Source organism: Symphodus melops (genome assembly GCF_947650265.1).
Source record: "Symphodus melops genome assembly, chromosome: 10".
Taxonomy (NCBI): domain Eukaryota; kingdom Metazoa; phylum Chordata; class Actinopteri; order Labriformes; family Labridae; genus Symphodus; species Symphodus melops.
In genome coordinates, this window is record NC_136700.1 from 15,678,686 (window position 1) to 15,691,985 (window position 13,300).

Genomic DNA, 13,300 nt, shown 5'->3' on the forward strand with positions numbered 1-13,300 from the left:
TTCTTGATGCTCCCTCTTGGATCCATCATACAGATACACAATATGTCAATAATACACAACTTTATGTTTTACTTTCCCCAAATATCCACAGTTCCATAAATGAAATGTCAAAATGCATTGAAGAAACATAAAAACATGCATAAAAAAAATTATCCATATCCATTTCAACATCTTTTCCTCTTTGGTAGAAGCACATAACAGCTATTGCAAAGACTATTATCCTCTTCTATCATCTTAAGAAGATATCCAAACTCAGGTGCTTCATGATCCAGTCTGACTCCGATCAACTGATCAATTCATTCATATCCTGCAGACTAGATTACTGCAATGCCCTCTATGCTAGACTTCCCAAAAAATCAACCATCTGAAACGCAGCAGCTAGATTGCTAAATGGGACAAAGGCAATAGAATACATAACACCAATTCCCAAAACTGACTTTAAGTTCACAACAGAATTGAATTCAAAATATTACTTCTGGTTTCTAATACAATGGCACCTTAACTTTGGGCTGAATACATCCCTCAGCTCAGCAGGTAGGGGTCTGCTGAATTTATTAAAAGGCAAGATTATATCTGTTGAAAGTGCATTTTGTCACCTTGATGCAGTTTTGTGGAATAAACTACTAGCTGACCTGAGGTCTGTAAAAAACTTTTGGTTCTTTTCAAAGCGGTCTTAAAAAAATGCTTATTTCTCATACCCATGGTTGCTAGTTTAGCTTTTTTATGTGTACAGGTTGATGCATGGTCTCTGTAAACACTCAACAGAAAACGGTGTAAGTGTATATGGTGCATGCTCATTTTACAAATATGTTTTGGTTTAAAGTGAGCTCTTGAATCCACTTATTTATTAATTATTAGTAGTATTTTATTTCTTGTTTTGTTTATTATTGTATGTGAGTTTGTATTGTGTTTGTTTTTCTTTGTCTTCTGTTAAGCACATTGAGTTTGCATAAAATGCGCTACACGCGTAAAATCAAATTGAAATAATTGTGTATGTTATTACTATTATTGTTAGTAGTGGAATTAGCCATTGAGATAGTAGAGGATTTTTTTCCGGAGTTTGATCATTAATTAGTAGTTATAGTAGAAGCAGCAGCAGCTGTCGGTCGTGGACAGGGGCCAGGCCAACCCAACGCACGCTGGACACTGACCCTTTCCACGCCTTCTTCATCTCATCAATGCCGTCTCCTTTCCTCTTCAATCCACACACGGCCAGCTGAGAAGGTAAGACGTCATTTAGGCTTTTTAACAATTGCAAAACTCGAAAACTCGGCACTCTAGCCTATATTGTATTTTAAACTGGTGTCTTTGAAGTGAAGTGAAGTGTGCGCGTCTCTCCCTTATTAAAGCTGCGCGCTACTTTTATTTCTCTGGAAGCTATTTGCGTAGACTGTGGGTGTTTTTTTTTTTTAACAGCAAAACGGTTTCACCAAAGAAAAGCGTTTTGTGTCGTTATATTTACTAACGGCCTTTATGTCTTATATTTGAGGGCTTAAAAGAGACGCTAGAAAGTGACACACTTGCCGCCGGACTCTCTCTCGCTCGCTCGCTCGCTCTCTCTCTCTCGCTCTCTGACACACACCCTTGAGTCTGAACACTGAGCCATAGCCTATTTCTTAGGAAACTGGACTTTTGATCGACTTTTTGCCTAGCTTAAGGCTCAGACTAAATGCAGATAAAGCCCTGTTTGTTTTCGACCAGATGCTTTGATGCCCATTGCGAACCTATTAAACCAATGTCCAGACATCTCTTACATTTTTGTCAGATTTTCCAAGCTAGTCTGTCATGAAGTGACAACTGCATTTGGAGTTATTCAAAAGTTACTAAGTGTATTAAAACAGTTTGTAAAAAAGGGGATATGCTGAGTGGATTAAAGGGAACAAAAAAATCTAATTTAATTGCACTGGTATAGGATGATACTGGAGCCAAATTTAAAGCTCCTATGAGAAGCTCTGTGCTGCTTTTTGAATGATTAAAACTAATAATAATATATCTGCTGAAGCAAATTTAGAAGATTAAAGACAAGATTAGTGAATATGTAGATTTTTCAAACCTCTGCTGTGGAAGGTGTCAGATTTACAGCATTCAATTCAATTAACAAAAACTTTATTTGTCCCCGGGGGGCAATTCAGGGCACACAGAGCAGCAAATAACGACAGTGCAACTATACAAAAACATTTAACCTATCAACAAGAATAAAGTGTAAAAGAAGAGTAAGTGTCAGGATGTTAGTGTGTTAGTACAGGTTAGAATCCAGTCACAGAGTTAGATACGAAGAACAGCAGAGAGGAAAGTGTCTAGATGTTAGCACAGTTCAAAACACACAAGTCACAGTTAGATACAGAGAACAGCGTCAACGTGAGATGTAAAAAGACATGCATGCTGCAGCTGCATGCTGCAGAAATGTCCTTTTCTTACATTTTCCATTGCAAAAAGTTACATTGAATGATACTCTTGATTAACAACAGCTAAATGAGATTTTTTCTTTTTTTTAAAGACGACTTGCACATGTAAAGGACAGAAGCATAGATATAACTGGTTGAACATTTTTCACAGGGAGTTGAGACCAAAAAAAATAAAGTTCTTACCAGCATGTAAAATATTTACTGAATTAAATCATTAAATGACCTTATATACTATGTTAAAATGTGGGTTTCTCTGATAACAATGCAGCAGCCAGTGAGCCTTAGCTCTCAATTTTTTTTAAGCGAGAGATGGTAGGTGGTTTTAAGACCCCCTATACCCCCTTTGGATGCCCCTGGTTTGGAGACCAATTGTTAGAGCAAACTAACAGGTGTTGCAATGATGGAAGCAGGCAAGCAAACTATTTTAGAAATAAGTTAACTAGATTATTATTTTTGAAAAATTGAGTAATAAAGCGGTAAGCTTTCAAGACCCATGCAAAGCTGGTTAAAAACTGAAGCTTCTGTCAGTGACATGGCAAAATATGTGCATACATTTGACTCTAGGGATGAGGGGGAATGAGGAGACAGTTCTTTCCAATGTTTAGAATTTGGAGAGATTTCTGTTTAATGTTGCTAAATCAATTTTAAAGATGTCCGCAATCACAGAATAAGGATTAAAAAGATAATAAAAAACAAAAGAAGTAAAAACATATTTAAGGCCATGCTTGATTTGGTGAAAAAATTTAGATTGTAAATGAACAAATGCATTATCTACAACTGAATGTGAAAATATTTTGGACAAATTGTTTGTTTGTGTCTTCGCAGGATTTTCCATGGCGACAGCCTCTCTGTGTTTACACTTCACCCTTCTTCTTCTACTCTTGCCTCAAATCCCAACGGCAACACCCGTCACTCAGGATGACCTTGTAATCAATACAAAGCATGGGAAAGTTCAAGGGAAGTCACTTTCAGTGCTGGGTGGTGAGGTTAGAGCATTTCTTGGAATTCCTTATGGAAAACCACCTCTGGGTAAACTGCGATTCAGATCTCCTGAGCCAGTGGAAGGATGGGAGGGGCTAAAGGACTCCACCAATTTTCCAAATTCGTGCTACCAGATTCCTGATACAGTGTACAAAGGTAAGATTCATTTTTATGAGAAAGACTCCCACACATACCTAGTCTAGTCTTACGATGACATATTTCTTTGATCCTGCAATGTTTCGTTCTAACCGATCTTCATCAAGTTTAATGCAGTATACCTAATTAAGATTGCTCTTAAAGTTTACCCTCATCTGACACTCCTGCCGCGCTTCCAGGTGTGCAGAGATTTTTTTAACATTATTTATAGTTACACAGTTTGTACTGGTAATGTTGTTACAGCTATTTTTTTTTTTTTTTAAATACCAAATCAGGTACAAACATATCACTGAAATATCAGTAAATTAAAAAAAAAAATTCATCAGCACGTTAAATGCACAGTATGTAAAATCTACTGCTTCAATCAAAAAAACAAACCAAAAAGATTTTGACTGACTTTGAGACTGGGGGGAATTCATGGGAGTTATTCTCTCTTTCACAACATTATTTTTACGTGTCAAACATGTTTTATTTATTTATAATATATTTTCTATATTTCTTAATTGATCCCAACTCAAAACTCGTTTGTTTAAGTTTCTTCTTTCAGAGTCTGATGAACTGAAATTCTTTGCAAAAAAAAAAAAGCAATTAGTAGTTTTGGTAGTGTGATGCAATTGTACAGTCGTGTTGGGATGACTTTGAGCAGTATAGTCATGTGATTTTGTGAGTGGGTTCTAATGTGTAGATATTAAGGTTTGCATTGCTCCATTGTATCCAAATGAAAACAAAGTTCCAAAACTGATGCTACATGGTACCAAAATATTCTTTCTATTACAGCGTGTCCTAACAGTGCACAACTTGAGCAAATGTCAGCGACAAAATCCTGTTGGTTCTAATGTTTCCTAGTGGAGTGTCTTAACAGTGGACGAGCGATGCAGATCTGATTTGGTGTTGCCTTGTCACACTTGGGCGACCAGATTGTAACAAGGCACCAGAGGAGTCCATATAAGTACATGTTTGAGTAAGAGATGTCTTTTAAGGTCAATGTGCTAACTTCAGGTAGCTGTTTCAGTGGGTATAAGCAGTTACACAACCCCTTGTCACACATACACAACCACTCACAGTTTGTGAATGATTGGATGATTCATACTGTGTTGTAGACAGAAATAAATCCACATCTTTATTGTGACAAGTGTTGTAGGATTCGATATTTGGAGCCCCTTTAACTGTTGAGAAAACAAGTATTGCTGCTTGTGCACACATAACTCCACATACACAAATATAATTTGATACAGGCTAAGTCCCCCAGTCCAAGAAGTGGAATGGGGTGGGGTCATGCAAACATAGCTATTCATAGACACAGCCACCTGTCAGGGGTTGTGTGGGAGCAGCTGAAAATTTGTGGTCGGCAAGTGCATCAAGGAAGACATACTCTAAATATAGATTTGACTATCAAAGTAAAATTGGGTTGAAGTAGATATTAGGCCGCTGTTTTTGCTTTGATATGGTAAAGGAACTTGAGCTTGTATCGTGCTTTTCTAGTCTTCTGACTGCTCAAAGCACTTTTTTGACACTGCATGCCATACCTCCCCATTCACACACTGATGGAAGTAATTACTAATGTGACTATCAATACTGACTAATTCAATTTATTCCCTGCAGCAGAAGCAATTTGGGGTTAATTTTCTTCCCCAAATCAGACATGTTGCTGCAACAGCTTGGGATCGAACCTAAAACCCTTCAATTGAGAGACGACTGACTTTACCAATTGAGCCACAACAACCCCTTATAACAAAATGCTGCTCTTTAAACTGAATACTTCTGTAACCATTTGAGTCCAAACATAAATAGCTAATTAGGTTGTTCACATTCAGCTCCATAGGTGAGGGTAGGACCTATGGTCATGAGATTTGGGTCATGACCGAAAGAACGAGATCTCAGATACAAGCGGCCGAAATGGGCTTCCTCCGTAGGGTGGCTGGGCGCACCCTTAGAGATAGGGTGAGGAGCTCGGTCACCAGGGAGGAGCCCGGAGTACAGCCGCTACTCCTTCACATCGAGAGGAGTCAGTTGAGGTGGTTCAGGCATCTGGTCCGGATGCCCCCTGGACGCCTCCCTAGGGAGGTGTTCCGGGCATGTCCCTCCGGGAGGAGGCCTCGGGGTAGACCCAGGACACGCTGGAGAGACTATGTCTCTCGGCTGGCTTGGAAACGCCTCAGGGTCCCACCGGAAGAGCTGGAGGAGGTGTCTGGGGTGAGGGAATTCTGGGCGTCTCTGCTTAGACTGCTGCCCCCGCGACCCGGCCCCGGATAAGCGGCAAAAAATGGATGGATTTAAAATCTCAGAATAATACATAAAATGTGTCATAATAAAGTTCAAATTTAAGAACTGAATCAGCAATGATAGGTGTTCATTTTGATTGCAGCTTCTTTTGACCTGTATTATATGATCTTTCTTTTTAGGATTCAAAGGGTCAGAAATGTGGAACCCAAACACTCAGCTGAGTGAGGACTGTCTGTACTTAAATGTGTGGGCTCCACGATTCAACAAAACCCAGAATAAAAACTTAGCACCGGCTCCCGTCCTCGTCTGGATCTATGGAGGAGGGTTTACTGGAGGAACAAGCTCTCTGGACATATATGATGGCCGCTTCCTTAGTAAATCTGAAAGTGTGGTTGTTGTATCAATGAATTACAGGTAAGGATTAAACTAGCCCTTTGTTACATAATATTCTGACATGAGGCTTACAAATGTATTTGAATACTAAAACATATAGTAGTCTTCTTTGAGCAGGTTTTCTCCCATCATAGCCTTTATGACATTGGATTCTTGCCTACATTGAATGTTGAAGACAGAAACATTTCCTATAAAATGCTATCATGGTGCTCAAAGTAGAACAAAGGAATCCGTAAACAGGATATCCTTATCAAAATGTGCACTACTTGTTTCTTGACAGACAGATTACCACTACAGTAACTAAAGGTCTTATTTATTACTTCCTCATTCCTTGTTTATGACAGACTTGGACCTTGGGGTTTCCTGTCTCTCCCTGACAACAAGAACATCCAAGGAAACGCAGGCCTGCTGGATCAGCGCTTGGCCCTCCAGTGGGTCGTTGATAACATTGCTGCATTTGGAGGAGATCCGTCAAAGGTAAGGTGACTGGGCCTCCTAACCTCAAATCACACGACAAGATTCGTTTACATTATCAAATCCAACAGTAAACACAGATGGTTGGTTCCAGGTGACTCTTTTTGGAGAGAGTGCTGGGTCAGCATCAGTGGGCTTCCACCTGCTCTCACCAGGCAGCCAGGGTCTGTTTCAGAGGGCTGTGATGCAGAGTGGCTCACCTAATGCACCCTGGGCCACAATTAGCCAGGAGGAGGCCTGGCAACGGTAGGGTGCATTAATTCAGTCAGTAACAACCTGGTTTTCTTTATCCCTCATCCATTCGTACGATATGCAATGAAATCCAATAATCCAGAGTTTTAGAGAACACTACTAAAAAAAGAAACATCCTCCCAACTGCAGCTAACGTTAGTCTGAACTACATTTAGATCAGGATGTTAACTTACAATACTAATGCAACTTGGTCTGACAGTCCTCATATTCTCCATCCCTGTTATTGTCCTCATAATCTTCTGTCCATGACTCAACCATGTTCCCATCCACACAGCTGGAATTTTTCAGTTTGGGATTGTTTCCATTGAAACAAACTCCTTTCTCATCATTGACACAAGCAGTGTGGCTCATGATCAGCTGATTAGATTACATTGTTTTATTTCTAAATAAAAGTGATCCTGATAATAAGTCCCAGTGCAACAATAATTAAATTGCCAAACAAGCAGCAAAGGCCAACAATCACAATCACATTCATCACCAAAAAGTCATACTCAGATAGGATGGACCAGATTGATGTCTCCATTTGTATTTATTACAGTTTGTATTCTATAAAAAAATGTAATCACCTATTTCTCGGGGAGCAGAGCTTAGAGGAAGCTTTCAGTGATTGCCTTGCTTCTTCTCTATGTGCCATGATACAGGTCTGTGAAGTTAGCTGCTTTGCTTGGGTGCCCCACATCTAATGGAGCTCAAATGGAAGCTTGTCTGCAGAAGGCTGATCCTGAGAAATTGACATCAAAGACATATGATGTTCTCACCAAGCCAGCCCTTGTAGCTTTTCCCTTTGTCCCTGTTGTGGATGGGGACTTTCTACCAGATACAGTTGAAGTATGTACGTATGTTTCTGTATATGTGGGTAAAGACTCGTCATTGTTTGTTAAAATTGTCTTTGTTGCACATAATATTACACAGAGAGTAATTTTATAATTTTACAAATGTCAATAGCAAAATCATTTACTTGTGTTTAGGATCACTTTCTTTTCGATTTGCCATAAGCTTTTAACACTGAGGTACAGACAACATTTGAATTTAAGTCAAATGCCACCTTGCTACAATTCTACAATCGAGTTAGCAGACACTTTTGTCCTCAGCTACATACGCATCAGAGGGTTATTTCGACACAAGCAAGGGTGTAGAGATAAGACAATAATGATGATTAGTGGTAATGAATTAGTGGTTAATGGTATCCTGGTTTTCCTCTACAGGTGTTGCTGAGTTCTGGGAACCTTTGTAAGCAAGAGTTGTTGTTTGGCCTAAACAAGGATGAGGGGACTTACTTCCTTATGTATGGCGTGCCTGGTATATCTCTCACAAGTGAGGGTCTTATTGACAGAAAGATATTCCTGGATACAGTTGGCCTTGCGATGTCAGACTCGAGTGATGTTGCAAGAGAAGCTGCAATTTTCGAGTACACGGATTGGAGTGATGAGAATAACGTGACAAAAAATCGTGACTTGCTGGCTAGTCTGGTTGGAGACCAAATGTTCTGTCCTCACCTGGAGTTCGCTGAAAGGTAAAGAGCAATTCTTAGTTTTAACAATGTGGTATTCATGGGAGTTGAACTAATTTTTAAAGGTGATGGTAAGCATTCCACAAATGGACTTAAAAGCAAAGAGACAAAAAGAAAGACATAAGTCTCAATGAAATGAAATGAAAAAATGTTAATGTTTCCTGGTTTTAAGCTGACGTCTGTATTTATTTTGTGTTATGTGTTTATTTATCTTCAAAATATAGTTAGATTAAGCATTATCTGAGTATTTTGAAATGGAAATGATCTCTTCCTGTAAAATGTTTCATATTGTACTTGCATCTCAACACTTTATTCTTTCGTTGACACATCATCTTTGGTTATTCACTAACTGCTCTGTGTGCCTTTAAATTGCCCCCTGGGGACAAATAAAGTTTTTTAATTGAATTGAATAGAATATCTAATGACTTATCCAACACTTAGGGGCGGTCCAATCGAATTCATCCAAACCTAATTTCCTGTCCAAGTGGTAATCTTACGACATGAAAATTAAAGTGCAGAATACCTCAGGTCATCAAGTGACCACTTTAAGCTGGCTGCAGAAGTAGTCTTATGTTTGTTTGATTTGCCACTGCAGCACTTATTCTTAAATCTGAATGTACATTTTGTCATAGCAATAGTTCTGCTTTGTTTTTGTTTAGCACTTTGCTTAATTAACTTTTTTTGTAGTGCTGACCTTTTCAAGTGATTGTTGGAGTCACCTGCAAAAAAGAGAGAAATTATCAAATATGTCAGAGTTTTGTTTTCTGTATTGTACCTAACCTAACACAGCACAAAACTACTTTCTTCCCAGGTACTCAAAGCGTGGTGGGAAGAGTTTCCTTTATTCGTTTGACCACCGTTCGTCTGCCAATCCATGGCCATCATGGATGGGTGTTATGCATGGCTATGAGATAGAATTTGTCTTTGGAATGCCTTTGAATGTCTCCCTGGGATACACAAAGAACGAGGTGAACATGACCAAGAAGTTCATGAAACACTGGGCCAACTTTGCAAGGACAGGGTGAGCATAATCAGATCGACAATCAGTCCCTCGAGCAGTGAGGACTCTTGTGAAACTGATGTCTTGATTGGGTTTTCTTTATGCCAGGAGTCCAGGCATCGATGGAGATGTGTGGCCCATGTTCAGCCATGAACAGCAACAATATGTCACTCTGAACTACAACCACCCAGAACAAAAGATGAGGATGAGGGCTAAAGAGTGTCACCTGTGGAACAAACTGATGCCGAGTATACAGAAAGCTGCAGGTTAGAAACGTCTGTCTGTCTATCTCTATGTCGCATATTAACACATAAAACCTAGTATAGTAAGCCTATGTTAAGTAGGAGGCATTGGGTGAATAATCACAGTCTGGAGTATTTACAAGATTTACAGGTGACTGGGTGTCCAACGTCTTTGCACATGTCCACCGCTGGCATGTACGCGGCCCAAATTTGACCCACCAGACTTGCTTCCGTTTCATTCAAATCAGATTAATGTCCATCAACACATGAATAACCTGAGTCTGTGTCCACAAGTAACTCCAAGGCTTCAGCTGCCATGGGCACCCTCATTATTGTGCAGTTTTAGATGCCCCTTAACTTCGTGTAAACTTTATCAGCTGTCTCTCGTCTCTCTATTTTCCGGCGGGTCCTCTTCTTCTTTTTTCTTTTTTTGCCTTGACACTACGTGACATTTTTGTGACATTGTGAAGCATGTGTTTAAATACCCAAACATATTGGGATTACGATAAACTTTCATTCAGACACTCTGTAGCTTTGTTACAACACTGTAGCTAGTTGCACGTAGAATAAAAACCAACAAAGACACTGTTTCTTCTGATCCATTTCCAGCACATAGGACAGTGGTTAGAGTATAAAACAAGGGAGCGATAAAAACAGGGCTTGGGCTCGAACCCCGGCCATGACCCCAGCCTCCCGCTATGGAGCATGCATGCCAACCGCCATGCCCACCAGCACCTTGTAGTTTTGAATACATTTTAACAATGACTTAAATTTGAAAAATTATATAGTGTAGTTATCTTATTCTGTTATCAGTATCTTATTTTTTTATAGACCTTTATTTAACCAGGAAAGAAAAACTCATTGAGATTAAAAATCTTTTTTCAAGAGTGTCCTGGACAAGACAAGCAGCAGCACAATTGTCTCAGATAGACACTGAGCAGCCAACAATGCAAATACAAAAAATACATCTTAAGGTAATGAAACAACACAAAATAACAGATCTGAACACTAAATGCTTGACATGGTCATCCACAAGCATATCAGGGAGAACTTTTACAGCCAGAGGTCTCTGTCTCCAAATTATTTAATTATTTAACTTAATAGTGTCCAGCGAGAGAAGGTTGCTAAATTTCAATTCATTATGTAATTTGTTCCAAGTAAAGGGAGCAGCACATTCAAACGCTTTCTTTCCTAGTTCCGTTCCAACTTTTGGAACAGACAATAAGAAGACGTCCTGGGATCCAAGAATATATGTTGTCTGACACATTTACATAACATGACATTCCAATCACATACATTTATCAAACTTGTGTTAAAGAAAACCTAACAGTCTCACTCTCTCCTCTTTTTCCACAGATGATCTGTTGTCCTGTGTTAAAGCAAACGGGATTATGCTCTGTTCTAATAACATTTTGCTCATTGCTATACTGGCAATGACCTTAATCTGTATTTAGACTGAAGACATGGACTTGTATGGTGCCATTGACATTACAGTCAGTTTACAGTTTACAGTTCACAAAGCAGTATACAGACAGCATGTTCAATAACCCTTTCTATTTGGTAGTTTTAACTTTTTTTAAGGTCCATTTAATTATTTTGAGTTTGCGGTTCAATGGAAGAAAAGCTTTTCATGGTGTTCACTTTGCATTTAGGGACCCCTTTGCTAATGGACATTGGCAGACAAAAAAAACTCATGTTTGATGCAAATATTCCTCCAAACGAGTAACCAGAGACATGGCTTTGATTGCACCAACTTAAAGCTCTTTGATTGCTTCAGTTCTTCATTGCCACTTTTTCTTTTTTAATTTTGAAGTAATACAATGACGTATGCATACAGGAAATGCTGTTGATTTCTGTTCACTTGTCTGCTATGAATCAGAAGTTGTTTCTTAAACACAACGCAATCCACTCCGAACAGAAAAAAAAGAGATACAACCACCAAGTGACTGACATCCTGCAACAAATCCTGTATGTCAAGTGTGTAGTTTTTCATGTCCTTGCTGACAAGCGGCACTGATGCAGAATTGATGTCTGTATTTTGTGTTTTGAAAATGATTCATCTCACAGACAATCCGGGAAATCCTTGATTTGTATCAGTGTAAAATGTGTTCTAATGAAAAATAAAGAACAAGGAACGATCATAAAACAAGGTTATCTATTCAATATGAGATTCTACAAATCAATGAAGTTAATCTGATGTTATATGGTGACTAACACACATGTGCCTCCACAATCACATGATGGAAATCCTAACCTTTGTTTGTTTTGCTTGAAATACTGTAGGCATGCATTTGCCTTATCATATCAGAGAAGGAAAGCACATATTTGGTCTTTCCTGCATTGCTATATACAGTCATTGATAGTATGTTCTATTAGATGACAAAGAAAATAGTCATCCTGCAGGAAACATTTACTGTAAATCCATTTTAAATGCGAGAGGCCATCGAATGTGGTTTTCTGACCTGATGTGTTAGTAAACTGTACATTCTCACAGTTTCTCTCTTTCTCTCTAATTAACTCAATTCTTGAATAAAAGTTTATTATGTCAACCAACATTTACCACTTTTAACCATCATTTATTTCTTCTGAAAAAATACATCATTCTTGCCACAGTTTGCTCATGTTTTAGCACCTGTTAGTGAATGATAACAGATGCAAACAGCCCCATGTTCTCCAAATACCTCCTCGCTATCACTTGATGTTAATGACTATGTTTTGCTTCTCTAATCTTTTTATTTATGATATAATACGTTTTTCTCCATGCAGTGCTGTGTACATGTTTTTAATTTCCAGCTAACTTAACTGTGTTGTGTTACTATTGCAGTAAAAAATCTACAATATGTGTTCTTACACTGATCATATGTAAAAAACATATTGTCTGAGTTTGGTCTGAAATGTTATCAAACATGTAAAATGATTCCATCTATTGTGACATGGTGCTATAAAAAAGGTGTTGTAGAATGTATTGACTATAATGCTTTTCTTTAAAAAGTGAGATGTAAAACCTTGGACGGTTGAAACCTGATTCAAAATTTTAGATTTAAGTAAACCAACTCTTTGATGCAGTTAGCATTTAGCAGTCAAAACATTCTCTAGGTGACTTTGAAAAAGTGGATAATGTTGAACACATTGCCACTGCCACTCGAACAAAATATCGAAACATTTTGATAACCTCCGTTCTGCAAAATGTCAAAGGAACGTCCCATTTCTGTGACTGAGTCATTTATTGTCACAGACACCTCATGAATTGAATGCTTGTTTGAGCTGTGTCATTTTGTCTGGTTAACTGTTATATTTTGTTTCACATACTGTATGAGCTGTTTTAAGAAATGTGTCATCTGAGAGGACTATTTAAAAATGTTTCAACAAGCGTGTTCAATAAGTGTTAGCACCAGGCAGACCTTCCAAACACACATGCTGTATATGGCAATAGGAACGTTTCCTTATCACATTTGATTTATAGTTACAATGCCAAACAGTGTCAGGCCTCATATGTTCCTGTTGAATGATATCCAATCTTGCCATCTGAAGTGTGGCCAGTTTAGCACACTGGTGTTTGTTTCTGGTTCTGTCACTGAAGACAGTAACATGATAACACACAGTGTCGCTGACCAAAGGTCACACTGTGATACGCAAAGCTGAGGTGTTAAAAGAGACATGCAAT

General features: G+C 38.6%; 1 protein-coding gene across 1 annotated transcript; it reads left to right on the forward strand.

The window, feature by feature from the left end:
• The first annotated feature begins 1,105 nt into the window (after positions 1-1,105).
• LOC306830462 (acetylcholinesterase-like) lies at positions 1,106-12,599 on the forward strand. The gene is made up of 10 exons (XM_079353993.1): positions 1,106-1,224; positions 3,231-3,542; positions 5,945-6,179; positions 6,503-6,635; positions 6,727-6,878; positions 7,526-7,712; positions 8,090-8,397; positions 9,206-9,415; positions 9,503-9,660; positions 10,993-12,599. Exons 2-10 carry the CDS (start codon positions 3,239-3,241, stop codon positions 11,088-11,090), a joined length of 1,785 nt encoding a protein of 594 aa, XP_079210119.1. The 5' UTR covers positions 1,106-1,224; positions 3,231-3,238; the 3' UTR covers positions 11,091-12,599.
• Positions 12,600-13,300: the final 701 nt, after the last annotated feature.

Excerpts from the sequence above, each read along its gene's own strand:
- LOC306830462 (XM_079353993.1), top strand. The coding sequence starts at position 3,239 with ATGGCGACAGCCTCTCTGTGTTTACACTTCACCCTTCTTCTTCTACTC. Across the intron at positions 6,180-6,502 it reads GTTGTATCAATGAATTACAG|ACTTGGACCTTGGGGTTTCC; the intron begins GTAAGGATTAAA and ends TGTTTATGACAG. Across the intron at positions 6,636-6,726 it reads TTGGAGGAGATCCGTCAAAG|GTGACTCTTTTTGGAGAGAG; the intron begins GTAAGGTGACTG and ends GGTTGGTTCCAG.